Source organism: Nothobranchius furzeri, chromosome 11, assembly GCF_043380555.1.
Source record: "Nothobranchius furzeri strain GRZ-AD chromosome 11, NfurGRZ-RIMD1, whole genome shotgun sequence".
NCBI lineage: Eukaryota > Metazoa > Chordata > Actinopteri > Cyprinodontiformes > Nothobranchiidae > Nothobranchius > Nothobranchius furzeri.
In genome coordinates, this window is record NC_091751.1 from 57420676 (window position 1) to 57447686 (window position 27011).

Sequence of the window (27011 nt, forward strand, 5' to 3'; positions counted from 1 at the left end):
CAAACAATCATAGAATTATTCCTTAAACATGAAAAACAAATTCCAACATTTCACTCCAATCTTTTATCTTGCTCTTACCATGAGTGGAAGCCATGGGGACCAACACAGCTACTAGGAGAACCGGGATGAAGGGGAGACCTGTCATCGTTGGTCGGCAGTTTAAACACATATGATGTGAGCTCTGTGCGTCGAGCCCTTTTAAAGACGGCCATCTCATTTCAGATTCCTTTATGACTCTTGCAAAGCGAGCTTGCAGCACCCACAGATGTACACCTGGTTGGAAAGTGGAAGTGCTTGATTTCCTCCCACAAAGTTCACCTCAGTGTGGTCCTTGCCCCTCCACTCTCCTCTCTGGTGGGCTGGGGGTGTTAAACCTTTTCCACTGTAGTAGCATGTGGTCTTTTTGCAGCTGTTTTATCTTTAATTTGCTATTCAAATTCTTTTATAAAAGGTTTTTATATGTATGTTAATGCCAAATATGGTAAAAATAAGTGATCAAATTTCATTCTGCTGGTAAAGATTTGCGGTTAATATTCAAACCTTTTCAGTATTTTATTTTATTACTTTTTTGGTTGTGTTACTTCAGACTCTTTTACCATTTTATTACTGTGACAAAAAAAGATAATTTGTAATGAGGCTCAAGCAGCCACCGCTCTGCTGTCTTTTTCACTTTCTAACTTTTAAGCTTCCTGTTGGGTTTTTGAGGTAAGTGTTTCTCTGAGCTACTGATGCTGCTGCTGTGTGCTCAGTTCTGCAACCACACTGCATGCATAAGTGCATACAAGCTGATATTACATGCCTTTTCACATACGGGATCTATATATGAATTGGTATGTAAATTCACATACAAAGACAAAAAAGTGTATTTTTCCATGATGGCCCAATGGGTTTGTGCTCATGTGTTCTCTTACCTATAGGAGGAAAGAAACACTGGCATGAACTGTTCACACTGCTCACTAGGTGACTCTAGTGGTGTGTTTGTGTACATCAGTATGTGTAGGATTGTACACAACATAATAGAAAAGTAGGCAAGTGGTCAGTAAAAATAACAATAACAATGGAAAATATAGTCATAATGAAGAATACAAGTATTGCTGGAGCAATTACAGAGATGATTAAACTAATTTATTCAACCAAAAATGACTAAACACATTGACCACACACACACACACACACACACACACACACACACACACACACACACACACACACACACACACACACACACACACACACACACACACACACACACACACCAACACACACGTCACAACAACACTACAGTGAAAGGAAGACATGTGACTGCTTGGTTACAACAGTAAAATGGAATTAAATGACTTAAGAATAACTGACAGATGTGTGTTTGTCACAGAAAGCACAGGTGGTGCTTAAATAGATTTAAAAATGGAGTAAAATAGGTTTTATCTTTTCAGTTTCTTAGTTTTTTACATAAGATCATGAAAAGACGATGGAAAAATTGGAAATGGAAAAATCACCATTCTCATTGAAGTCTGAGGCTAACAACTCTACTGCGACAGCTTGTGACACTTCTAAATCTTACAGCATTAACTGTGTAACAAAGCATCCACAAACGGCTGCTGCAGGATATTTAAATGACTTTAATGGCGCTGAAATGTCCAAGATGTACCTTAGCCTGTGTGTGAGACACTAAAGCATGCATGTGTTTTCACACTTTTACTAGAATCAGTCTTCTTTCATTTATCTCCTACTGCTTATTCCTCGCAGAGAGCTGGTCAGGATGTCCAGCAGTCAACAGGTGAGAGGTGAGATGGGACAGGTTTCCAGTCCGTCTGTCACGGGGACACATAGAGACAAAAGAGACAAAAAGCTTTTCACACCTTTACCCACACCTAGTAGAAAGTTTGAGTCATCAAACACAGACACACATAGTATGTCTGATTTTTTGGGGGGTGGGAAAGTGCGTGCGTGGGGGTGGAGGGGTGGGGGAGAAAGCTGAACATGCAAACTCAAAACTCTATGCACAAAGGCTGCAGCCTTCGGGTTGTGAACCTGTGACTTTCCTATTTGTTGTCACGTGTGATCCGATTCTGGAACCTGCAACCATGTTACTGATAAGGCAACTGCTAAGGTAGCTTAGCTCACACAGACGTTAGCACCTGTAGGTAGAGGTAATGTGAGGAGGACGGTGCATCACCAGACCCATAATACATTATCTAAAATGTTCAAAAAGGACTGTCTCATCATAACCAGACAGGTTTTACTTTTAACTTGACTTAAACATTTCTAGAATATTACAAAGCAAATGCAGGCACATCTATATTCAGGACAAATTTAAAGAAAAGTAGAGGTTCTCTAAAGAAGATTCAGATTTCCCAGCTTTTACCCAGCAACTAAACACACCGTGTGCACACAAATCTTTCAGGTGTGAAAATAGCATCAAAATCAGTGGGGGATTTTGCAATTTGGGGGCCCAAGGCGAACACAGACATGGGGCCCCTTACACTAAACTTTCGACAATCTTACCTTTAACTGGATTTGCAAAACTCTCCCCTCTTCTGACATGAGTTATTTTCCCTTTTTATTAGTCCTCCTCTTTTTTCCTGTATTTCCCTCCCTTTGAGCACTTTCAATATTTGCTCTGCTTTCTTTTTCCTGTCAGTGCTCATGTGCTTTTGCCTTTTTTTTAATTTTCCATTTTCGTCCATGTTTTCCTCCCTTTAAACATTTTCCATTGTCTTTCCTTTCTGCTTCCTTTTGATGTTTACATCCAAAAACGACGTCACTTTCAGACGTGAAAATAAGCTTTTATGAAGCATGCTGCTTCTTTCTCTTATTGGAGCCACTAGGATAACTCCATGCCTAATGTTTTGACTATCGCTTTGAGTTTGTTGCAGACGCTCCCGCCTCTCTTTTTCTTCTTTTTCTGCTTTCTCTTCTTCTTCTTATTTGTGGTCTTATGGCACTTAGCAAACAACAATTTTGGTGCATTACCACCACCAACTGGATTGGAGTGGAATGACTGCCAATCACTTCCTGTTTGTGCATCGCTGTCTTAATAATCCTCTTATGATCATAATTATAACAGGGCTGCCTGGTATTTTTTTAATCTTATGGCTGTAAAAATGTAATAAAAAGTGCAAAGTGTGTGTAACTCTTCTACTTTTTCAGAACAACCTCAGCTTTCAGTGTATGATTTGTATTTAGAATTTATTTCTATTAAAGCCTTTAAAAATCTGCTTAAAAGTGAAAAAAGCAAAAAACTGATTTGAAATTTTTTCCATTTATTACTGAACAGGAACTTCTAAATTACTTGGCCAACAATTTAAACTTTGAACTGTAATACATCTGTTCTTAAAAAAGTTTGAACCTTGGTATCTTTTTGGCAGTTTTTAAGACCATTTATTTTTGTAAACTTTCAGACGTTTTTATTTGATGCGGCAGGCCTTGAAGCAGTTTCTCTCCAGCTGCAGGCAGAGTCCTGCACACCTCACACTGCCATGGGGTGCTTCTCTTGCACACCGTACACTGCTATACCAAAAACTTTTGTTTTAGCAAAAATAATTATTTATTGTAAAAAGATAAATAATGCTAGAATGAAGCTGAATCTTACAATTAGCAAATAGTTGAGGGTTGTTTAAAAAAATGAAGACTGAACAAACATTCATACCCTGGTTCACTGAGATCTGTCCTTCTTCGTGGTCACTGTCTTCAGATATAAGCCTTCTGGGACACCTAATAGATTGTGTTGATTTTCTTTGAGGCATTTCCATAATTTCATGCTGGCTTTTTATGCTAATTAGCTTCCCCGTTCCGTTATCCGCTTCCACCGTGGCACTGCGCTCCATTTCAATCAGGCTGTACAGCAGAATTTCCCCTCGTAGCGATATTTTCCATAACTCTGATTGGTTCATGCTATAGATCACTGGAAAGCTGCTTTTATGTACTTTTATGAACCGTTGGAAGTTTTTTGAATCTGATCAGCCATTGAATAGTTATAAAACGGAGCATTTTGGATGACAAACTCAGCACGTCTCTGAATCTGTGTTGTGATTTGTTGCGCTCAAGACAGGGACCCCGGTGTCTACCGTAATGTATTGTATATGCACGAAAAGCCCCATTTTTAATCTTTTCAGCACTTTTGGAATTTTAATGATATCTTGAACAGTTCAGGAATTATGGTAATGAGAAGTGCGCATGTCCAATCCCGTCTGCGGCGACAGGTTGTAATAAGAATATTGTGGCATTAACAGAGGGGTGCCGGCGGTCAGGACTAGGGGGCCCCCCACAACAAGAGGGCCCCAGACGGCCGACGACCTATGCCTAATGGTAAAACCACCACTGATCAAAATCATTTGTAAACTGATCTGTGCGTAAATGTATGTGAATGTTTTACTGTGTATCAAGCAATTTATGAGTGTTTATCAGTTTACACACAAAAAGGTAAAAAAAAAAAAAAAAAAAAAAAAGGTCTGGCATATGAGAAATATACTGATCCGAGGCCTTGACACTTCAGGCGTTTGCTCTCATGCAGTTTGTGGAAGATTTGCTTAATTCCCATGATGCACAATTCGCCCTGTAATAAATAATGCATCATAAATAAAAGAGGGCCTCAGAGACCACAGAAGCTCTTCAGCTTTTATGATGTGACCATGGCTGATCCTAACTGAAACAGATCTAAACACCGCCAACGGAGCCAACAGCCGGACCGGGACTGGGCCTAACCAGACTCTGATGCCAGCCAGCGAAGCCAACGGCAGGACCAAGACTAGTCGGACCCCGACGCCAGCCAGCTAAGCTAATAGCTGGATGAAGCCTGACCACATAAGCTAACAGAGCTAACCGTCGGTTCGTGCATTTTGCTTTTAAATTTAATGAACAAAACCTTAAAACTTGCTCTTACCTTGAGTGGAGTTGTTTTCACTTCACAAGATGCATTCAGCCAATCAAAGAACGCCAGATTTCAAAATACTAGCGATTGTTGACATTACAAAAACTGCAAAGAGTTTTATGGTTCAGTTTTAGAGGTATTTGCATGCAAAACATGCAGTCCATCATTTTACACTACATTTCTTGGTTGTGAACTGTATGCCCACATATAGAGTGCACATTTCAAAGCATTCCAGCCAAAAGCTAATCCAATTTTTTTCCTTTACTGTTTATTTCAGGATCAGGTGCAGCAGAAATAATGTTTACAGTATGACAGAACACAAAAAGTTCTACAGTATTGCTCGTAGTGAACAAAATATCAATGAAACAAACAAGAGCATTCGGAACAAAAAACAGCACAAAGCCCAGATAAAAAGGAGGCAACTGCAAAGCACACACAATTACTGTAGCTAATCTCTGCGATCTTCAGGGTTAGACCACATGTTTTCATCAACCTCGCATATGATATCATCCAAAGTGATGTACCCGGGATAACACCTTGCTATATCGGATCCATCCTTGGCAACCGTGATGTCCCTGGTCATGTGGCTGATGGTCGTAAACCTTCCACCTCTATGGGCTTAATTAAGGGCCATAATGTTTGTGTAGTTAAAAGAAAAATTCAAAATAAAACTACCATTGGGGTTTCAGTTCTTACAAATATTCCAAACGTTTGATTTTATTTTAAATCCAAGGCTTTCTTTTTCAAAGTTAACTCTAAAAATGTGACTTTTGCTTTCAGTTAACATGTTTTCGATTTCAAAATTTTCTTTTAACTATACAAACATTATGACCCTTATTTAAGCCCATACACCTCCATGCAGAAAAGAACTCCTCTATGGGTTGAGAAAAGGTGAATAGGGTGGAAGGAAGAGACGTACCAGTCTTGGGTGGGCTTCAAACCATGCTGTAATGGCTTGTGAATGATGGAAAGCCACATTGTCTAATATGATTACAAAGGTCCTCATGTTTTCACCCTCCTGGTCCTGCTCTGGAACAACGCCCGGGTGAAGATCAGTGAGAAAGGCAAGAAGGCGCTCTGTATTGTAGGGTCCAACCTGGCATCCGTGAAGGAGTAATCCTGCATTTGCAATCGCTGAACTCATTGTGATGTTTGCCTCTCCGTCCTGGCACATCAACTGTGGCGCTTTTTCCAATTACATTTCATCCACGTTGACGCCTTTTGGCCAGATTAAATCCTGCCTCATCTATGTATATAAATACATGAGGGGCCTGGTTGGCCTCCAATTCCATAACTCTCTGAAACAAAGTTTATGGAAATCATATGATTAGTGTATAACAACTTGTGGTGCAAAAGTGCAAAGCTTACTCTAAAGAAATGGACATTGAATTGAATATACACTATACCTGGACTGTAGCTCCTTGACTCTGTCACTGTTCCTCTCAAAAGGAACAGTGTAGAGCTGCTTCATCCGCACTCTTGGACAATGTCCGTGTAATGATTGTGAAGCTGATGCTATCAATATTGTCAGATATCTCATGGTCTTCCACTATTCTAGTCTGAATTTCATGCAGTTGTATTGCATGATTTGCAACAACCATTTTCACAACGGTAAGCCCTTGATCATTACTGAGGAGCGTTCCTCTTCCCTCAGTGGGTGGAAGCTGTTGCATTCTTCAGAGGGAAAACAAGCATTACTGTATCGTCTTATTTATTCTTCAAGTGACAATAGAAACAAGCCATTATAAAGTGCTATACTTACCTGTTAGTTTGTAAAAAGATGTGTATAATGGAGGCAACTGTTGACCGCCTCAAATTGGGCTGCCAACCTCTCTTAGTGAAAGAACATTGTTGATTACATTGTCAATGATGGTGGCACGAGTCTCATCACTGACTACTGTTCTTGCAGCCCTGCAAATGCCACCACCACACATTCTTACGCCTCTACCTTGCCCTCTCACTAGGTCTGCTTTGCTCCCTGAGCCCCTTGTTCTTACTCTTCCGCGTCCAGACATTGCAATGTTTGTCTTTTCTGTTTCTGTTTCCAAAAACACGACACCTCAAAGTCCTCCTTTTATTTTAGTGTCAATGTAATAGAAAAACATCACCAGATAACAGCATAGATTGTTTTGTAAACAGGAACAATAAGAAAGGAAGTGGTGTGGTACTGTTCATTAAATCAGACTTGAAAAGTAAATTGGTGGAAGAAATGGCATTCATGAAAGAAAAGGTTGTGGGAATGGTAACTGTGGAAATGTACAATGGCACAGCAAAAACGTTTAAAATGATTCGTGTTTATAAAGCACCAGGTTCTTGTGTCGAGACGTTCACTGGCAAAATAATTGAGTTGGCTGATAAAATTAAGAACAAAATCTGGTTTTTGTGTGGAGATTTTAATATTAATTTAGATTATGCTGCAGGTCTGAGAACATCATTTGATTTTTGTAGATTCAATGTGTATTTTAGGTCTATTCCCTTTGATGAATAAACCAGCTATGATTACATCACACAGTGCAACAATAATTGATAACATAATCACTAATGAAACAATTGATGTTATGAAGAGTGCAATACTGATGATAGATATTAGTGATCATCTTCCTGTTTTTGCAGTACTTAAACAAAAGCATTTGATGAAGCTAAATAGCACTACAGTGATCCCTCGTTTATCGCGGTAGGTGTGTTCCAGACCTGGCCGCAATAGGTGAAAATCCGCGAAGTAGGGACACCATATTTACAGTACAGTACTATATTGAATTATCGTATGATCACATTCTCTTTTTGTGGGTAAAACTCAAGAAAAAAAATTTTACGTGGTTTTTTATAGTTTTATTACAAAAAGTGCATTTTATGATGAAATTGATGAAAAAAACAGGAATTTCTTGATATTTCGCATATAAAAATGCCGCGAATCGGTGAATTTCCCTTGAATAAGGCTCCAAAGAAAAAATCCGTGAAGTCGTGAATCCGCGATAAATGAACCGCGAAGTAGCGAGGGATCACTGTATCTTAAATTATAAAAGAGACAAGTCAGTCAAAGCCCTGGAGGCACTAAATAAAGGTCTCGTAAAACAGAGATGGGACGGAGTTTATGTCAGTGATGTCAACGCAGCATTTACATCCTTTATGAAAATACTGACATCATATCACAACAATTGCATATTAATTAGTACGGTGATGAATAAGAGAAATATACCGTGGATGACTAAGGGAATAAAAAATGCTTGTTCAAATAAGCATCTTCAAAAGTGTTTCTTAAAGCTCCAAACAAAGGAAGCCGAAGATGGTAAATGGTAAACGGCATGTATTTGATATAGTGCCTTCTAGAGTCCTGGAACCCCCCATCAGAAAAAAAACTGATGTTTAGTTCTCTCTATTGTGGCAACTCATCTTTGTTTGACATCCTGAACAGGGATGGGTGATACTGGTCCTCGAAGGCTGCTATCCAGTGTGTTTTAGTTGTTTCCCTGTTTTAACACGCCTGATTTTAATCAGCAGCTAATGCTGGATGGTTTGCTGAACAGGTGATTCAAGTATTGAATTAAGTGTGTTGGAACAGGGAAACAACTAAAACATGCTGGGTAGCAGCCTTCAAGGAATGGAGTTCCCCACTCCTGATCTAGAATCTTCTGACACTGATCCATAACTGGCAACAGCCACGAAACACATGGAAGGGTAGTGCGAAAGTGAGCTTTGAGATGGACGGCGGTAACCAAATTTGACCACAGGATGTAATTTGATTTCATTCTTACATATTGCACCTTTACAGGGTATATACAGCAATCCTTAAGTAAAATTTACTACTTTTTAATACTTTTTTTTTACTACCTTCAGAATTTTTTTAAAACCATCACAACACTAAACTGCAAGTGTTAATCAGCGACGTATTTACACATATTTTAACATATATAACATACAAAAAGAATAGACTTAGAGACTCACTGATGTTGACAACGTATTGCACATATTTATTTTACTTAGAAAATAAGCCAGGCAACCTCTCCTCCTAAAGATAAAAACAAATTTGGATAAGTGGGGAAAATTGAATCTTACGCTATGGGGTAAAATTAATGTGATTAAAATGATGGTGGCCCCACAGTTCAATTATGTTTCCATGATGTTACCTGTGAGAATTCCTTTACATATATTTAGTGAATTTGAGAAGTTAATTAAAGATTTTTTGTGGAATAACAAAAAGCCAAGAGTGAATATAAAGAAAATGTGGGCCTCTAAAGACATTGGGGGAATGGCCCTGCCAAATGTGAAGTTGTATAATTTAGCTTTTGAAATGTCAAGACTGGCCAAGCACTGGACAGGTTCGGACCCTGAGCTGAGCTGGATGAAGATCGAACAGGAACTAGTGAGCCCTTTTACACCCTTGGATGTTCTCTCACAGGGCTCAGCAAGTAATGGACAAGACTTTTATGATAACCCAGTGCTCGGGTATTCAAAAGCTGTCTGGGTAGAGGTGCATAAGATGTGTGGAGCATCTCACTTAAGACAACCTTACACCTCACTATGGAACAACACTGCTGTACAGATTGGGCGAAAAACAGTGTTTTGGAAGGAATGGCTTGTCAAAGGTATACACAGGATAAGTGATCTTTACTCAGGGGGAGTGTTTATGTCATTCGCTGAAATAATCCAAAAATATGGTTTGATAAGAGAAAAGAATTTTTGGAAGTATTTACAAATAAGGGACTGTATTACCAAAGGAAAATTTAGTCAAAGCTCAAGTATGATGGTGGAGTTTTTAGAATTGCCCAGTACAGCACATAGAGCAGCTGTTTTCTACAAACTGTTTAACAATCCAAAGAAAGAGATATGTGAAAACTTGAGGATTATATGGCAGAGGGATTTGTGTTGTGCAATTTCTAAAGAAAATTGGGGTAGAATTTTGTCATTCTCGGATAAATATATAAGAGAGGTCAGGGGTAAATTTATTCAGTACAAATTAATACACAGGTGGTACTTCACTCTGTCCAAACTTTATAGAATGGGAATCAGTACCAGTAATAAATGTTGGAAATGTAGTTCAGATCCAGGGACATTTCTGCATGCTATTTGGGAATGTGGGAAAGTTTATCCCTTTTGGCAAAAAGTATTGAACAAAATAGGTAGGTGGATTGGTATGATAATACCCTTGTCACCAAGATTGTGTTTATTAGGGGATCGGTCGGTGTTGCCTGGGGTTTCAAAATATGATTTTGTGGTTATAAAGGTGGGGGTGATTGCAGCGGCCCGAGTTATCCTCAGTGTATGGAAGCAACCATCTCCTCCAGAATATAATAGGTGGGAAGAAAATATGCTGAAAATGGTGGCATATGAAAATTTTTTGGCTAGGATTAATGATGATAGGGAGGGTTTTGACAAATCATGGGGACGGGTTTTTGGCTAAGACGGTTGGAATTTATTTGGTTGGAGCGATCATCTTCAGTTTAATCTTATGCGTACTGCGTTGCATTTTAGTAGGTATTGAAAACAGACCAAAAATACAAAGGTGAATTTATCATGGAATTGGAAGCTGTCCTTTTTATTTTATTTCATTTCATTTTTTTCTGTTGTTGTTTTGTTTTTGACTGTTCTGTTTTCGTTTCTATGTTCTCATGTGGTTAAAAGTAAATAAAGACTTCAATTACAAAAAAGAAAATAAGCCAGGCATTTCTGTTCAGCGGTTCAGACAGTTGCCCACGAGGCCTGAAATGATGCAGAACGACCACTGAATATGACGTCATCATTATGTGACCGGATTTGCTAAAGTAGGGCTGCTCGATTATGGCAAAAACAATAATCACGATTATTGTGACTGAAATTGAGATCTCGATTATTTAAGATGATTTTTCAATTTATGTAGATTTTTATTTTTTTATTTTTATTCAGTCATAAAACTGCTCAGGGCACAATCAGGGCAAAAATAAACAAGAAACAAGTTGATCACTAAAATAACTCCTGATTCCCAGTATAAAAAGACCAATATACTTATAGCTCATAGTCTATGACCCAAGGGCTATAGACCTTGGTTTAACTCATTTAAGTCTAACCAGTACAGACCCAAATACCAATATCTTGCAAATACTGACAGCAAGAATTATACAGTGGCATTTATAACAAATACATGCAAATTGCTGTTCACTAAATGTTGCATAGCATTTATTGAGTCGTGTCAAGGTGCTGTAGGAGAGTGCACTAGCACCATGTCCTCAGAGAGATTAGTTATTATTTATCAGCGTGAGGAACTTATTTCTACCTTATTTATAAACTATTTATTTACAAGTCCATCAGTTAATGTAATTGTCCCAACCACAGCTGCACCCCCCACCCCCAACCCGGTCTCACAGCAATCAGGGGCAAGCTGCACGTGTGTTTAGCACGCCGCACGTGCACATTTAGCCGTTTTTATCGGCTCAGGAGTCCGCAGGTGCGGTGTGTGTGTCACTCACTCTGGTTACTCCAACAGGGAGCCGGCTCCGAGAGCTGTCTTTAGCGACTGACACATCACTACATCATTCCCTTTCCTAATGTCCTGAAGAACGGTCCGGAGCGCAGGCAGAGTGTTTAGCTAACCTGCAGGAAATGTCGACGACAGTTATCCAGAAAGTAGCTAAGGGTTACCAGAGATGTTTCTGAGGTGTTCGCTAGGTACTTTTAAGATTTAAAAAGTCAAGAAGGGGGTCTGAGAAGCTGTTAGAAATAGCGTCAAAGTCGCTAAGTTAACGTGGCAACACTGGGAGGAGCGCTTCATTTGTAACTCAAGGCAGCGCAAGCGGGAGGAGCAAATAATCGGCTTGTTTTGTTTTTATAATCGTTCAAAACATTTCATTCGGAATATATTTCTATGTCGATGTTCAGAATACGACATCTGATAGTCTGAAAAAAATAATACCTAATTTGGAAAAAATAATACCTCTGAGACCAAATTTAACACTTTTAATGGCCTTAAATTTGACTCTTTTTATTTATCACTTTTTAATACTTTTTAAAACCCCGCGGACACCCTGCTTTAAGATCTCAGTTTGATGGAGCCAAAAGCACCACATCATGCGTGTGTACATTTCACAGACATATCTCTGTCACAGAAATATAGAATCCTCTATAAGTCTGTTGCAGTCGTTATTTTTCAGCTATGAAACAACATTGCTGATGTGAGTTTCTTCGAATGAACTCATTAAATGTGTTTCTTTTCGTCCTTTCTCTCCTCAGTGACAGTTTGTTATTATTACATTAACAACTGGTGATCCTTAGTTGGTCCAGAAAGTGCTGAGGTCTGCAGTGAAATTATTCTCTTGAAGATTGCTCGAGTAAATGTTTCTGTCATTTGGCAGCAAACTAGAATCTATAAAGATAACGACGAGAGAGGAAAACCATAATGTAGTCTGTAGCAATCTGTAAAAAAATAAATTTGGCAAATCTTCAAGAAGTCTATCCTTTTATCATTGAATGTGTCCTCCCATTAAATAAATTCTCTTGATGTGACACGTTGGTTTTTACTTCATATCCCTCAACGGCAGTGTCCGGCATTTTCCTTCCATTTTTTTCCTGATTTCATTGAAGCCGATCAAACTTCCCATGCACCCTTCCTCATTCAGAGGCTTCATTTCTCCTTTCCACAGAAAATCATTAAAGCACACCACTGAATAAAACCTCAGATCCGGTTAAGTCATGCCTTAGAGCCATGGCTGATCATTTCAAAACCACATTGATGGTTGCGTCAGTGTTCAGACATTAATGCTACACAGTAATCACATTTTCATTCATTTGTAATATCTAAAAGAAATATTGAACACAATTTTAACATGGGAATACTTCTAAACTTATTGTGTGTTTGCAGGTGAAATTTAGCAAAATTCTTTATGTGAAATGCCAGCTAATTGTTGAAAGTGAAAAAGTGAAGCCAAGATCAAAAATCAGCACTCCATAAGAATAATAGTGAACCAGTGCGACATGGTTTGATTTATTTTAAAACAAGATTAAGAAAACCATTCTGCTTTGGATCTTAATGTGGGCTCTGCAGCAGATCAGCATTCTTCCATCCAGCAACAAAAAGCTTTAAAGCAGATAGAAGCAAAAGAACTAGAAATCGAGCAGTTCCACACCTAGCATTACAGTACTGATGGGAGACTTGTAATTTTCTATGTGGAGTAAAGCCTAGCTTCTGCTTCTGCGTCTGTGTCAGTGCGGAGACACGCAACGCCATTATCCGTCCTTCTGAGCCTTCTGGAGAGCTCCGGCAAGGAGCATCCGTAGAACACGACAGAGAACTCAAGCTTATGATTGATCAGGTAAATTAGATGAGCCTACTTTATACTTCTCCGTCAGCTCCACGAAGAGCTCAGAGAGACACGCACGGACGATGACGTTTTGTCTTCAGACTTTTCCTTCTCCTGAGGAGTGTTGCAAAGCAATTTCCCGCCAGGACAACAGAGGGCGTAGCGCTGTTCTGTGGTATCCTGTCATGCATCTGGTCCGAGAAAGTGTGTTTACTAATGTGTTTGTATTGTGTTTTTTTGTATTTAAGAGACTTTTTACCACGGATAAATTTGTCCCTCATTCTCCTTTCCCTCTTCATGTGCTCGTCATCTCCAAACCCACGTTTCCCATCATTTATGTCCACAAATAAAACACTTGCTGTGCATCTCTTCACTCCTCCAGTCACGGATGAATAAAACGTTCATATTTTTAGATTTTTTCCAGTAGATATTCTTCAAGCTGCTCCGTGTCTGTTCCTAGATATTCTGGCTCTCTTTTTGTTTTTGAGGGCGCAACGGTGGCGCTGTTGACAACAACTGCATCCTGACCAATCACAAGCTTGCGTTCTCTGCCTTGTCAGACGGATGTTTTGAAAAGAGAACTTGACCCCGTCGATAATGGCGTTGCTTGTCTCCATCCCGACGCAGACGGAGAAGGATACATTTCAATGTTCTCCCTATGTGAGCTAGGCTGCTGTGGTTGCCTCCCACAGACCAAAAGCATGCATATAAACTTTACTGGAAATAGGATTATGCAAGGCCAGGCAGCTTTATTTGTATAGATTAAATGAGTTAAATATTTTATAACATCAATGATGTTGCTAAGATTGAAAATGAGCTCTTTTGACATTATGCATCAATATAATATTAGCCTCATTTATTTCATTGATCAGTTACTTCTTCAACATTAAATGTTACTATTTAAGTTCCTTATTGGAGGACAGAAAAAAAAAGAAATTAAACTTTGGAAACTTCTAAAGATCCATGAATTTATTAGAATTTATGAACATAAAGGCAAAAAAATAATAATAATACTTGAAACTGCTATTCTCTCACCAGGTTTGGTTCTCTTTAAGTGTTTTGTTTTTCTATTTGCAGCCAGTGGATAAGAAAACATCATATTATTTGAAGGGACATTATTTAAGAATGACACTGTCATGGTCTGCGTCTGCCCCCTCCTTTTTGTGTCTCCTGATGTTTCTCCATCCTCTCTAGTTTCCCTTCTGTGTCTCATAGCGCCCTCATGTGTCCTTTGTCTGCGTCTCTATATTGTGTCTTCTGTTTGTAGGCCTTTTTATCATTCACTCAGGTCCGGTGTTCATTTAGTTATCCTCTGTCCCTCCAGTTGCAGCTCCAGCCTCTTGTTCCCCAGCTCAGTATATGTGTGTGTGAGTTATTTATGTGTGTGTGTGTGTGTGTGTGTGTGTGTGTGTGTGTGTGTGTGTGTGTGTGTGTGTGTGTGTGTGTGTGTGTGTGTGTGTGTGTGTGTGTGTGTAAGTGTGTGTGTGTGTGTGTGTGTGTTAGTCCTTGCCGCAGCCTTTTAGTTTGGATTTGTACAGGTGCTGGCCAGTAAATTAGAATATCATCAAAAGGTTGAAAATATTTCAGTAATTCCATTCAAAACGTGAAACTTGTACATTATATTCATGCAATGCACACAGACCAATGTATTTCCGATGTTTATTACGTTTAATTTTGATATTTATAGGTGACAACCAATGAAAACATCAAATCTGGTATCTCAGAAAATTAGAATATTCTAAAGGCCAATGAAAAAATGTTTGTTTCTCTAATGTTGGCCAACTGAAAAGAATGAACATGAAAAGAATGTGCATGTATAGCACTCAATACTTAGTCGGGGCTCCTTTTGCCTCAATAACTGCAGTAATGCGGCGTGGCATGGACTCGATCAGTCTGTGGCACTGCTCAGGTGTTATGAGAGCCCAGGTTGCTCTGATAGTCGTCTTCAGCTCCTCTGCATTGTTGGGTCTAGCGTATTGCATCCTCCGCTTCACAATACCCCATAGATTTTCTATGGGGTTAAGGTCAGGCGAGTTTGCTGGCCAATCAAGGACAGGGATACCATGGTCCTTGAACCAGGTGCTGGTGGTTTTGGCACTGTGTGCAGGTGCCAAGTCCTGTTGAAAGGTGAAGTCTGCATCCCCATAAAGTTGGTCAGCAGCAGGAAGCATGAAGTGCTCTAAAACTTCCTGGTAGACGGCTGCATTGACCCTGGACCTCAGGAAACAGAGTGGGCCAACACCGGCAGATGACATGGCACCCCACACCATCACTGACGGTGGAAACTTTACACTGGACCTCATGCAACGTGGATTCTGTGCTTCTCCGCTCTTCCTCCAGACTCTGGGTCCTTGATTTCCAAAGGAAATGCAGAACTTGCTTTCATCAGAAAACATAACTTTGGACCACTCAGCATCAGTCCAGTCCTTTTTGTCCTTGGCCCAGGCGAGACGCTTCTTGCGCTGTTTCTTGTTCAAGAGTGGCTTGACACACGGAATGCGACACCTGAATCCCATGTCTTTCATGAGTCTCCTCGTGGTGGTTCTTGAAGCGCTGACTCCAGCTGCAGTCCACTCTTTGTGGATCTCCCCCACATTTTTGAATGGGTTTGTCGTCACAATTCTCTGCAGGGTGCGGTTATCCCTGGAGCTTGTACACTTTTTTCTACCACATTTTTTCCGTCCCTTCGCCTGTCTGTTAATGTGCTTGGACACAGAGCTCTGCGAACAGCCAGCTTCTTTAGCAATCACCTTTTGTGTCTTGCCCTCCTTGTGCAAGGTGTCAATGATTGTCTTTTGGACAGCTGTTAAGTCAGAAGTCTTCCCCATGATTGTGGGGCCTTCAAAACAAGACTGAGGGACCTTTTAAAGGCCTTTGCAGGTGTTTTGAGTAAATCAGCTGATTAGAGTGGCAGCAGGTGTCTTCTATATTCAGCCTTTTCAGAATATTCTAATTTTTTGAGATACCAAATTTGGAGTTTTCATTAGTTGTCACTTATGAATATCAAATTTAAATGTAATGAACATTGGAAATACATTGGTCTGTGTGCATTGCATGAATATAATGTACAAGTTTCACGTTTTGAATGGAATTACTGAAATATTTTCAACCTTTTGATGATATTCTAATTTACTGGCCAGCACCTGTAGTTTTAGGTTTATCTGTCCTCCTTTGGTTCTGTTTCCCCATTTAGGTAATTATTGTCACCTGCCTTCCCTCCAGCCCTCACTCCACACACCTGCTTCCCGTTCCCTTAATTACTCCTCCCTGTTATTTAAGCCCTGTCTTGTCTTTGTCTTGTGTCGGTCCATTGTTTGTAGTTCTGTCAGTCTTGTTTCTCTGTGTATAAACCAGAGTTTTTGGATTTCCAGATCTTTATCTGTTTTTTTTTTGTTTTTTTTTTTTTTGGATTTTGGCTCACAGCCTTGGATTTACTTTATTTTTGGCTCTCCTTTTAAATAAAGGATTTTACTTAACCTTCATCCCTGCCTCGTGTCATCCTGGGTACTGCATATTTAGGTCCTCCAACACCATATTGTGACAGACACCCTTGGGTCTAATTTGGGTACTGCAGCCCATCTTCAAAACAAGTGAGTGAACTTCATGCTAACGCCAGATCAGCGCTATAAGATTCTTGATGACACACCAAGATGAGTCAAATACAGTAAGTTTATTAATAGACTAATATTTAACTGTATTATCAAGTTGTTAGAAATAGAAAAAGAAGCTTGAGATTTTTTAGAGCCAACAATTTTTTGCTAATTTATCATTTGCATTATTAGCCCAGTGTTAGCTTCTAGCCTTTTTTACGCAATATTAGAGTAAAATAAAAAAAGATGCTGTGGCTTATTAGGGGTACAAATGATAACTTCTGGATCGCTCCTGTTACTGGCTAAGAATCTTGTTTATTGCTGAATTACAAACGCCAACCCCACAGTGTTAGCTTGTGCAGACGTGGCAACCCCGTGGGCTCAGACCTGGGACGTAATTTTGGGGGGGGACGGGTGGGACATGTCCCCCCCCCACTTTTTCAAAAGGCAGTTTTGGTCCCCTGCACTTTTTTCCGTCCAAAAACAATGTTACGCTCCATTAAAAGGATTTGGTTGAGCACTAGGACCGAAACGGAAACCGGTTTACTATTAGACCCGCCCAAAAGCTAATCTATTGGCTCTGCTGATACTTGCTAACGTATTATTGGCTGTTGCTGCTGTCACTCAAGTTGTAAACAGTCAGAACGTGCTCACGTTGTTTTGCTAGTTTGGAGCCGCTAGGGAACACCGGTACTGAGTCACATCGTCAACTAGACGCTGTGTAATATAAGAGCTCAGCTCAGCTTCCATTACATAACATTTGAATAAGTGTTCATTTGTGAGTCTTTGGTAGTTAGGCACAGCCAGGAGGCAGCATGTCAAGAAAATGAAAAGTGGATATAAGAGACTCCTTTCAAAGTCAAAACGTAAGTTGGAACATGTGACACCCCTGCATTAAGCTCAGACTCACCTCCTCCTTCACAAACATACTCAAAACTAACTTTTACAAACTCATCTCCTCCACATAACTGACTCCTCAGACACAATTTATTCGTATTATTATAATAATTATTTTTTTTATTACTATTATCATCATAATTGTTATTACTAGTAGTAGTAGTAGTAGTAGAAGTGTAACTTCAAAACTTTTATCATTTAACTTTATTGTAAACTTATCTATTGCAATGTATATGTTCACATTAAAAAGCTCTGAAAAATGAACAGTATCATCATCGTCAACAGATTTTTTAAGCTTAATGTCAAAGATGTACACTTTTCATTAGATTTATCTTATTTTTTCCATTTATTTTTTGTGTGTTGAAATGCAACAACTGTTTAAACACTTTTAAGGGAAAAAAACATATTTAATATGTTTTTATACACTCAAATGTTAGGGTGATGATCATGTGTAAAACATTAGTTCAGCATGTCCTCTAACACAGCAAATGAACAAACGGCCAGATCTCAGGAGGGACCGTTTATGTATAAATAATTTTTATACTTTTGACTAGGCCTGGGAAAGTAACAAATTTTGTTGGACGATATTTTGTCCAACAAATTGTTGATGATAAACGATATCATTGTCAACATTATCTAGACCAAAATAACCACTAATATAATGTTAATATATCATAATAATGCAAGTACACCCTTTAAAATGCAACAAATAAACCTTCATTTAACATTGAAATGTCCAGAACCAGAACTTCTAAATGAATAAAAATAACAAACAAAAATTTAATAAAAAAGGAATCTGACTCCCTGTTAGAAAATGTTGCACCAAAAACAATAAAAAAAGACCCAAAACAATAAATACAATAGCCTGTCCATTGTCAACAGCCAAAACTGCACTTCAATAATGATAATAAATAAAAATAATAATAGAGTTGTACATTTTTTAACTTTGATATGTATGTATGTATATATATATATATATATATATATATATATATATATTTATATATATATATATATATATATATATATATATGAGGATGGAAAAATTATTGAGATGGGCACATGACGTGTCAAGGGGTCTTTACATAACACCCCCCACCCCAAATCCGCACAAGCCTGCTGTGTCCCCCCCACTTCTGAAATCAAAGTTTCGTCCCTGGCTCAGACTATGAACAAAGATCTCTTTGACCCGTTTGAAAGGAGACAATCTGACAATCCCTTTGCCAATAGTTAGAGGATGCAATAAGACCACACATCTGACTGTAACTCTAACGGTGAAACTGGGAGGTTTCTGGAGTTTGTTGTATTCATCATTTAAAATATTTGACTTCTCAAAAAATAGCTTGCAGTTGGTTTAGTCAGCTGTTGTCTTGAGAAGAAAGTTGACTGTTGTTTTTCTTCAGTGAAACATCACAATGGTCACATTGACAATCTGAAACATGTAGAAATCCAGGAACAAGCATCCAAATATGGCTGAATGACAAATCGGAATCGGAAACTTGTGATGGGAACTCTGGGTTTTCTCATCCTTCCTCTTTTGACTTTCACTTGCAATGACCATAAGCTGCAGGAAAAAGGGAAAGCTGATGCGCACATGACTCTTCCTGCTGAAATCAGCAGGATTTGTTTCTGAATGCAGCAATTTACCTAGACCAGAAAGAGTTGTGGCTGAATGAGAAAAAAAATACTTAGCACTTTATTCCATGTTCCAAAGAGTGGAACATTGTAATTTGTTTAAATATGTGGGGAAAACAGTCGTTATTTCAACCAAAATATTTGCTACATTTAAGCAAATTATTAGCCTGTCCAGCCATGCCTATGCTTGCTTATGGGATGCAAAGTGCCTGGTAGTGCTGCTCCCATTCAAATAACCCCACCCCCTGAAAATTTTAACCGAGCCAATCAGTGCTGAGCAGCGTAAGTAACACACCACAACTCTGTTTCTCATAAACAGCGAAGATGGCGTCTGATGCAGAGTTCGCTGCTCTGTTCTAAATGACTTGGACATGTCATTAAAACAACAACAAGAAGTGCTAAAAGCCTTTCTTCTGAAGAAAGATGTTTGCGCTGTCGCCAGACGCCATCTTTGACTGCAGAGTTGTGCAGTACAGTTGCCATTTCTGCCTTTTTTCTCACGGTGCTCTCTGCCTTCTGAGTATCTAGACTTGTTCTGTGTAGAATAGACAGAGGGCCAGGCTAGCAAATTCTAATCTAAGATGAGTGCTGTATCTCCTTCAAATAAGGTTGCAAGAAACCTGACTGTTTCTCTTTTCAGTCACAAAACTGGCTTTCTGGAGAAACTCAAGTGTGTAAACCCAATTTACTACATAGAGAGATCAGTATCATAATCTGCGTTCAAGTTGACGTTTTTGTGTTACTTTTATACATAAAAAAATGAAACTACATTATTTAACCATGTGAAGATATGGCTGTTGAAAAGGGTTAATCCCTGGCCTGTCTGAATTTCTAATCCATCCATTCCAGATTTCAAGACCTTTTGAATGAATCAGTAAGGTGTCAGGGCACAGGACATGTTCTCCGTGTGAATGGAACAAAAATGTTTATATATATATATATATATATATATATATATATATATTTTTTTTTTTTTTTTTTAAGGACAGTGCATGTTAATGAACATACGTGTAAAAAAAGATACCATGAATGTAAACCAGATTATAGCCTAAGGCTAATTTCCATCTATTGTCATGAAGGATAGGTTACATGAGGGCAAATACACACTATATAAAAACATGGTACAATACAAATCCATATCCCATCAAAATTTAAAAAATGTTCACATTCAAGCAGGCCATGCAGACCGTTTTTGTACATAATAAAAACTTTCATCTCCACACTCACACACACATACCATTCTATCACCAAGTACATTAAACTCATATACACTTTACACATGATCACACACTTGGTATCTAATATCCAATGTGATAAATAATTAAAACTTTACCATGAGCTTTCTGAGTGTCAGGGAGCTTTAGAAGCTGCTGATCCGCTGGGATTTTAACCCACAACCCTCTCTCATGCTTACAAAGAGTGGATGCAACTGAAAGCAAATGTATGAAAATCATTTCTGACAAAAATCACTAGGGATGTTCTAAATCAGCATTTTAACAGATGTCTGATATACCAACATAACTAAGTCTAAGTTTCTGGAACTGTTGTAAACCGATAACAGTATATGCAGACACCCCCCTTCCCCGCATGCCATCCATCCATTATCGGCCGCTTAGCCGGTGTCGGGTCGCAGATGCATCAGCCTAAGCAGAGAGGCCCAGATTTCCCTCTCCCCAGCTACTTGGGTCAGCTCCTCTGGGGGAATCCCAAGGCGTTCCCTGGCCAGCCGTAAGACATAGTCTCTCCAGCGTGTCCTGGGTCTTCCTTTAGGTCTTCTCCTGGTTGGACATGCCCTGAAAACCTCACCAGGGAGGCGTGCAGGATGCAGCCTAATCAGATACCTGAGCCACCTCAACTGCCTCCTCTTGATGTGGAGGAGCAGCGGGTCTACTCTGTGCCCCTCCCGGATGACCAAGTTTTTAGCCCTATCTCTAAAGGAGAGACCAGTCACCCTGCAGAGAAAACTCATTTTTTCCGCTTGTATCCGCGATCTCCCTAAGTACCTGCCAAAGGGCCTCCCAAGGGACGCAGTTGAACGCCTTGCCCAAATCCACAAAACACATGTAGAATGGTTAGGCAAACACCCACATACCCTCCAGGACCCCCCTAAGGGTATAGAGCTGGTCCAGTGTTCCACGGCCAGGACGAAAACCACATTGCCCCTCCTGAATCTGTTGGACCCTCCTCTCCAAAACCCTTGAATAGACCTTACCAGGGAGGCCCATTATTGTGCTCCCCCTGTAGTTGGAACACATCCTGCAGTCCCAATTTTTAAATAGGGGGACCACCGCCCAAGTCTGCTTATCCAGAACTCACCCGATATCCAATATTGCAGAGCCGCATCAGCCAACACAACCCTCCGACATCCAGAGCCTAAGATCCGACACTTTAAATAATATTCAAAAGACTCAAATGTATTAAATTTTTAAACATTTGATTGGTAATGATAATATAACAATTATTGACTTTCATATTAAAAGTATCAAGCAATTCTATAATAATACAACAATAATTATACTGAACAAAAGTCCCACCTCTCTCTGGGCTGCCACCTTACCATGGTAGAGAGGTTTGAGTGTCTCAATGATCCTCGGAGCTAAGTGGTCTGAGGCTTTCTGCCTCTGGTAGGGTCACCCATGGCAAACAGGTCCTAGGTGAGGTATCAGACAAAGAGCAGCCCGAAGACCTCTTATGATGAATTATATAAATGGAAACAGTGTTCCCTCGCCCGGACGTGGGTCACCGGGGCCCCCTTCTGGAGCCAGGCCTGGAGGTGGGGCATGCTGGCGAGTGCCTGGTGGCCAATCAATCAATCAATCAATCAATCAATCAATCAATCAATCAATCAATCAATCAATCAATCTACTTTATTTATATAGCACTTAATCCTACAATACATGCAACTCAAAGTGCTTAACAAATTAAAAAGGCCCCACATACCCACATTCCCTCCCATCCCCAGAATTTTTAAAACAGTCTGACAATAAAAACCCCTTCACAACACTCCTCCACTGATACACACACACACACACACACACACACGCATGCACGCACGCACATGCAAACTCACACACACACGCGCACACACACACACACACACACACACGCACACACACATACATACATGCCCCCTTCCCCATGGTAAAAAAAAAAACACGATTGACTGAGATCAGATGAGCCAGACCAGCTAAGATAAGGATAAGGAAATGCCGTCAGGAGAGCCATCCACCCTGAAAGCAGCAGATCCACAACAGAAGTCGAGGCACTGACACCGGGCGGCCAGGGCAGGGAGGGCAGTGACCCCCACCACCACCCAGGCACACATGGAAAGCACACAGGCCGCCACAGCCGACCACCGCCACCAGGGCAGAGGGCTCCCACAGAGGAAGCACTGGAAAAAGGTTAAATTAAGGTTAAAATATAAAATCCAAAGAGCTAAAATGAGAATTATAATATAAAAAGTTATATAGATATGAAAATAATGTTGATCATAAATCATGGTAAAAACTGTTTAAAAACATGTGTAAAGAAAGAATACATTAAATAAATAAAGATCAAATAAATAAACTAAGTAATTAAGTAATTTAAAAAGTGACAGTATTCAGTTAAAAGCTAGCTAAAAAGATGGGTCTTGAGCCTGTTTTTAAAAACATGAACATGGCCAGGCTTTCACCCATGGAGCCCAGCAGGGCACAGCCCAAATAGGAAACTTGGGTCCCCCTTCCCATGGGCTCGCCACTCATGGGAGGGGCCAAAGGGGTCGGGTGCAGTGTGTGACGGGTGGTAGTCGAGGGCGGGGACCGTGGCTGTCTGATCCTCGGCTACAGAAGCTGGCTCTTGGCACATGGAATGTCAGCTCTCTGGTGGGGAAGGAGCCTTAGTTGGTGTGTGAGGTTGAGAGGTTCCGACTAGATATAGTCGGACTCACCTCAACACATGGCCCCTCTGGAACCAGTTTCATTGAGAGGGGTTGAACTTTCTACCGCTCTGCAGTTGCTCCCATTGAGAGGCACCGAGCAGGGGTGGGCATACTAGTTGCTCCTCATCTTGGTGCCTGTACGTTGGGGTTTACCCCAGTGAATGAGAGGGTAGCCTCCCTCTGCCTACGTGTGGGGGGACGGGTTCTGACTGTGGTCTGTGCTTATGCACCAAACTACAGTTCAGACTACCCACCCTCTTTGGAGACCTTGGAGGGGGTGCTGGAGAGCACTCCTTCCGGTGACTCCCTCGTTCTGCTGGGGGACTTTAACGCTCACGTGGTCAACGGCAGTAAGACCTGGAGAGGTGTGGTTGGGAGGAACGGCCCCCCTGATCTGAATTTGAGTGGTGTTTTGTTATTGGACTTCTGTGCCAGTCATGGATTGTCCAAAATGAACACCATGTTCAGACATAAAGGTGTCCATATGTGCTCTTGGCACCAGGATACCTCAGGCCGCAGCTCGATGATCGACTTTGTTGTTGTTTCATCTGACCTGCAGCCGCATGTCTTAGCCACTCAGATGGAGAGGGGCAGAGCTGTCAACTGACCACTACCTGGTGGTGAGTTGGCTCAGATGGTGGGGGAGGATGCCAGTCAGACAAGGCAGGCCCAAACATATCGCGAGGGTCTGCTAGGAACGTCTGGTAGAGTCTCCTGTCAGAAGGAGCTTCAATTCCCACCTCCAACAGAACTTCCAAAATGTTCCGGGGAGGCGGGGGACATTGAGGCTGAACAGACCCTGTTCCGTGCCTCCATTGTTCAGGCGGCCGACCGTGGTGGCAACCCCCGAACCCGCTGGTGGACACCGGCGGTTAGGGATGCTGGCAAGCTGAAGAAAGAGTCCTATCAGGTCTTTTTGGCCTGTGGGACTCTAGAGGCAGCTGACGGGTACCGGCAGTCCAAGCGGAAGGTGGCTCGGGTGGTCGCCAAGGAAAAAACCCGGGTATGGGAGGAGTTCGGTGAGACCATGGAGCAAGACTTCCATACGGCTTCGGGGAGATTCTGGTCCACCATCCGGCATCTCAGGAGGGGAAAGCAGTGCCCTACCAACACTATCTATAGTGGGGACTGTGTGCTGCTGACCTCTACTCAGGACATTGTGGATCGGTGGCCAGAAACCTTCGAAGACCTCCTCAATCTCACCGACACATCTTCCAGTGAGGAAGCAGAGTCTGGGGAATTTGGGTTGGCCTCTCAAATCTCTGGTGCTGAGGTCACTGAGGTGGTTAAAAAGCTCCTCTGTGGCAGGGCTCCAGGGGTGGATGAGATCCGCTTGGAGTTCCTTAAGGCTCTGGATGTTGTGGGGCTGTGTTGGCTGACGCAGCTCTGCAATATCGCATGGACAACGGGGGCAGTCCCACTGGACTGGTAAACTGGGGTGGTGGTCCCCTTATTTAAAAAGGGGGACCGCAGGGTGTGTTCCAACTACGGGGGATCACACTCCTGAGCCTTCCTGGTAAGGTCTATTCAGTGGTTCTGGAGAGGAGAGTTCATCAGATTGTTGAACCTCGAATTCAGGAGGAACAATGTGGTTTTCGTCCTGGCCGTGGAACACTGGACCAGCTCTATACCCTTAGGGGGATCCTGGAGGGTGCATGGAAATTTTACATCTGTTTAAGCGTTTTGGAGTCCTGACTGAAAGGGGCTATACAAGTGTGGGTCAATTATCATTTAAAAGTTACATTTTGTTAGACAAGAAAGCAAAATGTAACTGCATCTACATTATAATCAAACAAACTCATCTCCATTTGTCATGGAGTTTTCCCTCCAACATGCAGACAAATAATTGCATACGAAAAAGGAAATGTGTGTTTCATTAACACATGCATGTAGGACCATTTGCCACATATCTCTGACAAGCCTCGCCAACAACCTTAACTTCTGAATGTCTCAGTGAAATTTGTAAAAGGGAAGTGAATGCTCTGGTGCATCATTTCCTGGTACAAACTCAAGTGTTTCAGTTTAAGTTAATACATTCTGTTTGGCCCACTTCCTCTTTTCATAGTATAAAACCTGGAGATGTGTTCTGAGGTGCCCAGTTGTTTTCACCACTCAGATCCACAGGGTAGCACCTGCAGGAACTCTCTGGACCGTCTCATTCTGGAACCATGCAGCTGTGTGTTCGACTGGTTTCTCTGGCCCTCCTTGCAGGGGTTGTGGTGATGGTAGCATCTGCTTCTGGTGAGCTGGAGATTTTCTTGGTTAAAAACTAGCAAAAAAAAAAAAAAAAAAAAAAATGAAATATTTCAATCTTGGAGAAATGTGCGACTTTGTTCAAATGATTTCAAACTTTTTAATTTCTCTATAAAAACAGAAACGAAGATTGTGAAGTGCTGCACTGAGGTTGGTGCTGTGAACATCACGGCCCCGATCACTGGCTTCAGGATCCAGAGGAAGAACCCACCCTGTGTCCGTGCTGTCATGTGAGTCTTATTTACCTGTTTCATCAGATCACATGTATTTGTAAGGCTTTTATGATAAGCAGTGTATTACACATTTTCATTTCTTGACATTTTCATTTTTCTCTGTGTAGATTTCAAACTGCAGTGGGAGAAATCTGCAGCCACTGGAAACAGGACTGGGTGATTGAGAAGATCAGAGAGCTAGAGTTAGTGGGCATTATATTGTTTATTAAAAAAACATTTTAAGACAACATGTTCAACTTATGGACTGTTTTGTGTTTTTCAGGCAGGAACGCAAAACAAAGAAGAACACTCAGTCTACGTCTACTACGGTTACTACAACCAGCAGCTCCACATCTACTTAGAAAATTCAACTAACTTAAATTATTATACTTTTATTTAAATTACTTAGTAATATAATGGTTTCAGTATTTATTATTTATTACCAAATGTATTTATTTTTGTTGTACTGTGATGATGTCCTACCTCTGCTGCTGGTTAGAAAATGGTAACACATGATGTACAACACTGATACAATTAGGCTAACTTTTGTTTGCAACAAATGGAATAAATTATCTAGTCAATGATGCATGTTTGTTTTTATTAATTAATATTGAAATTCATGGGCTGCTTAGGCTGCTGCCCCTGCAAAAATGGATGGATGTCACGTTGAGAGCAGGAGGAGGTTAGGACCCAAGATGTATAACACCAGAACGACTCGAGGCAGGAGTGGTTGAAAGAAATAAAATCCTTTTATTAAGGTAGTAGCACAAAAACGCTGAGAGATGCAGGATGCAGGATGCCAACCCTGACAACTGAAACTCGGGAAGCCAAAAAAAAAAAACAAAGTTCAATATTGAGCACAAACACTAGAGAACAATGAGGGAAGAAGACAACGCTGACACACGACAATGGACCGACAACACGTTGAGACGCAGACAGGGTTTTATACACAAAGGGAAACAATCAAGGAGACGGGTGACAGGTGTGTGGGGAGTAATCAGAAGGGATCAGGTGAGACTAATTAACTGAGTGGGGAAAACTGACTTGGTAAAATAAATCTACAGAGAACTAAAGATGGGTGAACTCTTAAAACCTGAAAACATGACACCAGAAGAAAAACAGGGATGGGATTACTGCATCTGAAAACACTACGGGGGAAACCTGAGGGAAACCTGGAGTGGGCTGGAGACCTAAAGGGGCACAGAAACCAAAGAACACCTAAGGGGAAAACCTGGAGTGGGAAAAAGGAGACACATGAGGAACACACAGAGACTGGGGCGCCGTAAAGCGGTGAAAGATTAGAAAGATTCTAAGGGCCCACAGCTGTCAGGGGCCCAAAAAAGTTTCAAAGTTGAATAAAAAAATAAA

At 40.7% G+C, this 27011-nt stretch overlaps 1 protein-coding gene and 1 long non-coding RNA gene across 3 annotated transcripts in view; one reads left to right on the top strand and one right to left on the bottom strand.

The window, feature by feature from the left end:
• The window catches only part of LOC139061828 (uncharacterized), a 28764-nt gene extending 13982 nt beyond the window's left edge, over window positions 1-14782 (bottom strand). The window contains exons 1-2 of one of the 2 annotated variants that reach the window (XR_011515493.1): window positions 6277-14782; window positions 79-6168 (exon numbers count right to left, since the gene is read on the bottom strand). This is a non-coding gene — a long non-coding RNA (uncharacterized lncRNA). Of the gene's footprint in view, window positions 1-78 lie in introns of both variants that reach the window. The other variant, XR_011515492.1, reaches the window with a different exon arrangement.
• Window positions 14783-24195: 9413 nt separating this feature from the next.
• On the top strand, window positions 24196-26229 carry LOC139061827 (C-C motif chemokine 2-like). The gene is made up of 4 exons (XM_070541728.1): window positions 24196-25419; window positions 25553-25661; window positions 25772-25846; window positions 25927-26229. Exons 1-4 carry the CDS (start codon window positions 25347-25349, stop codon window positions 26003-26005), a joined length of 336 nt encoding a protein of 111 aa, XP_070397829.1. The 5' UTR covers window positions 24196-25346; the 3' UTR covers window positions 26006-26229.
• Window positions 26230-27011: the final 782 nt, after the last annotated feature.

Coding starts and splice junctions, on each gene's coding strand:
- LOC139061827 (XM_070541728.1), top strand. CDS start 25,347: ATGCAGCTGTGTGTTCGACTGGTTTCTCTGGCCCTCCTTGCAGGGGTT. Junction 25,420..25,552: donor GATGGTAGCATCTGCTTCTG/GTGAGCTGGAGA, acceptor CTATAAAAACAG/AAACGAAGATTGTGAAGTGC. Junction 25,847..25,926: donor GAGAAGATCAGAGAGCTAGA/GTTAGTGGGCAT, acceptor TGTGTTTTTCAG/GCAGGAACGCAAAACAAAGA.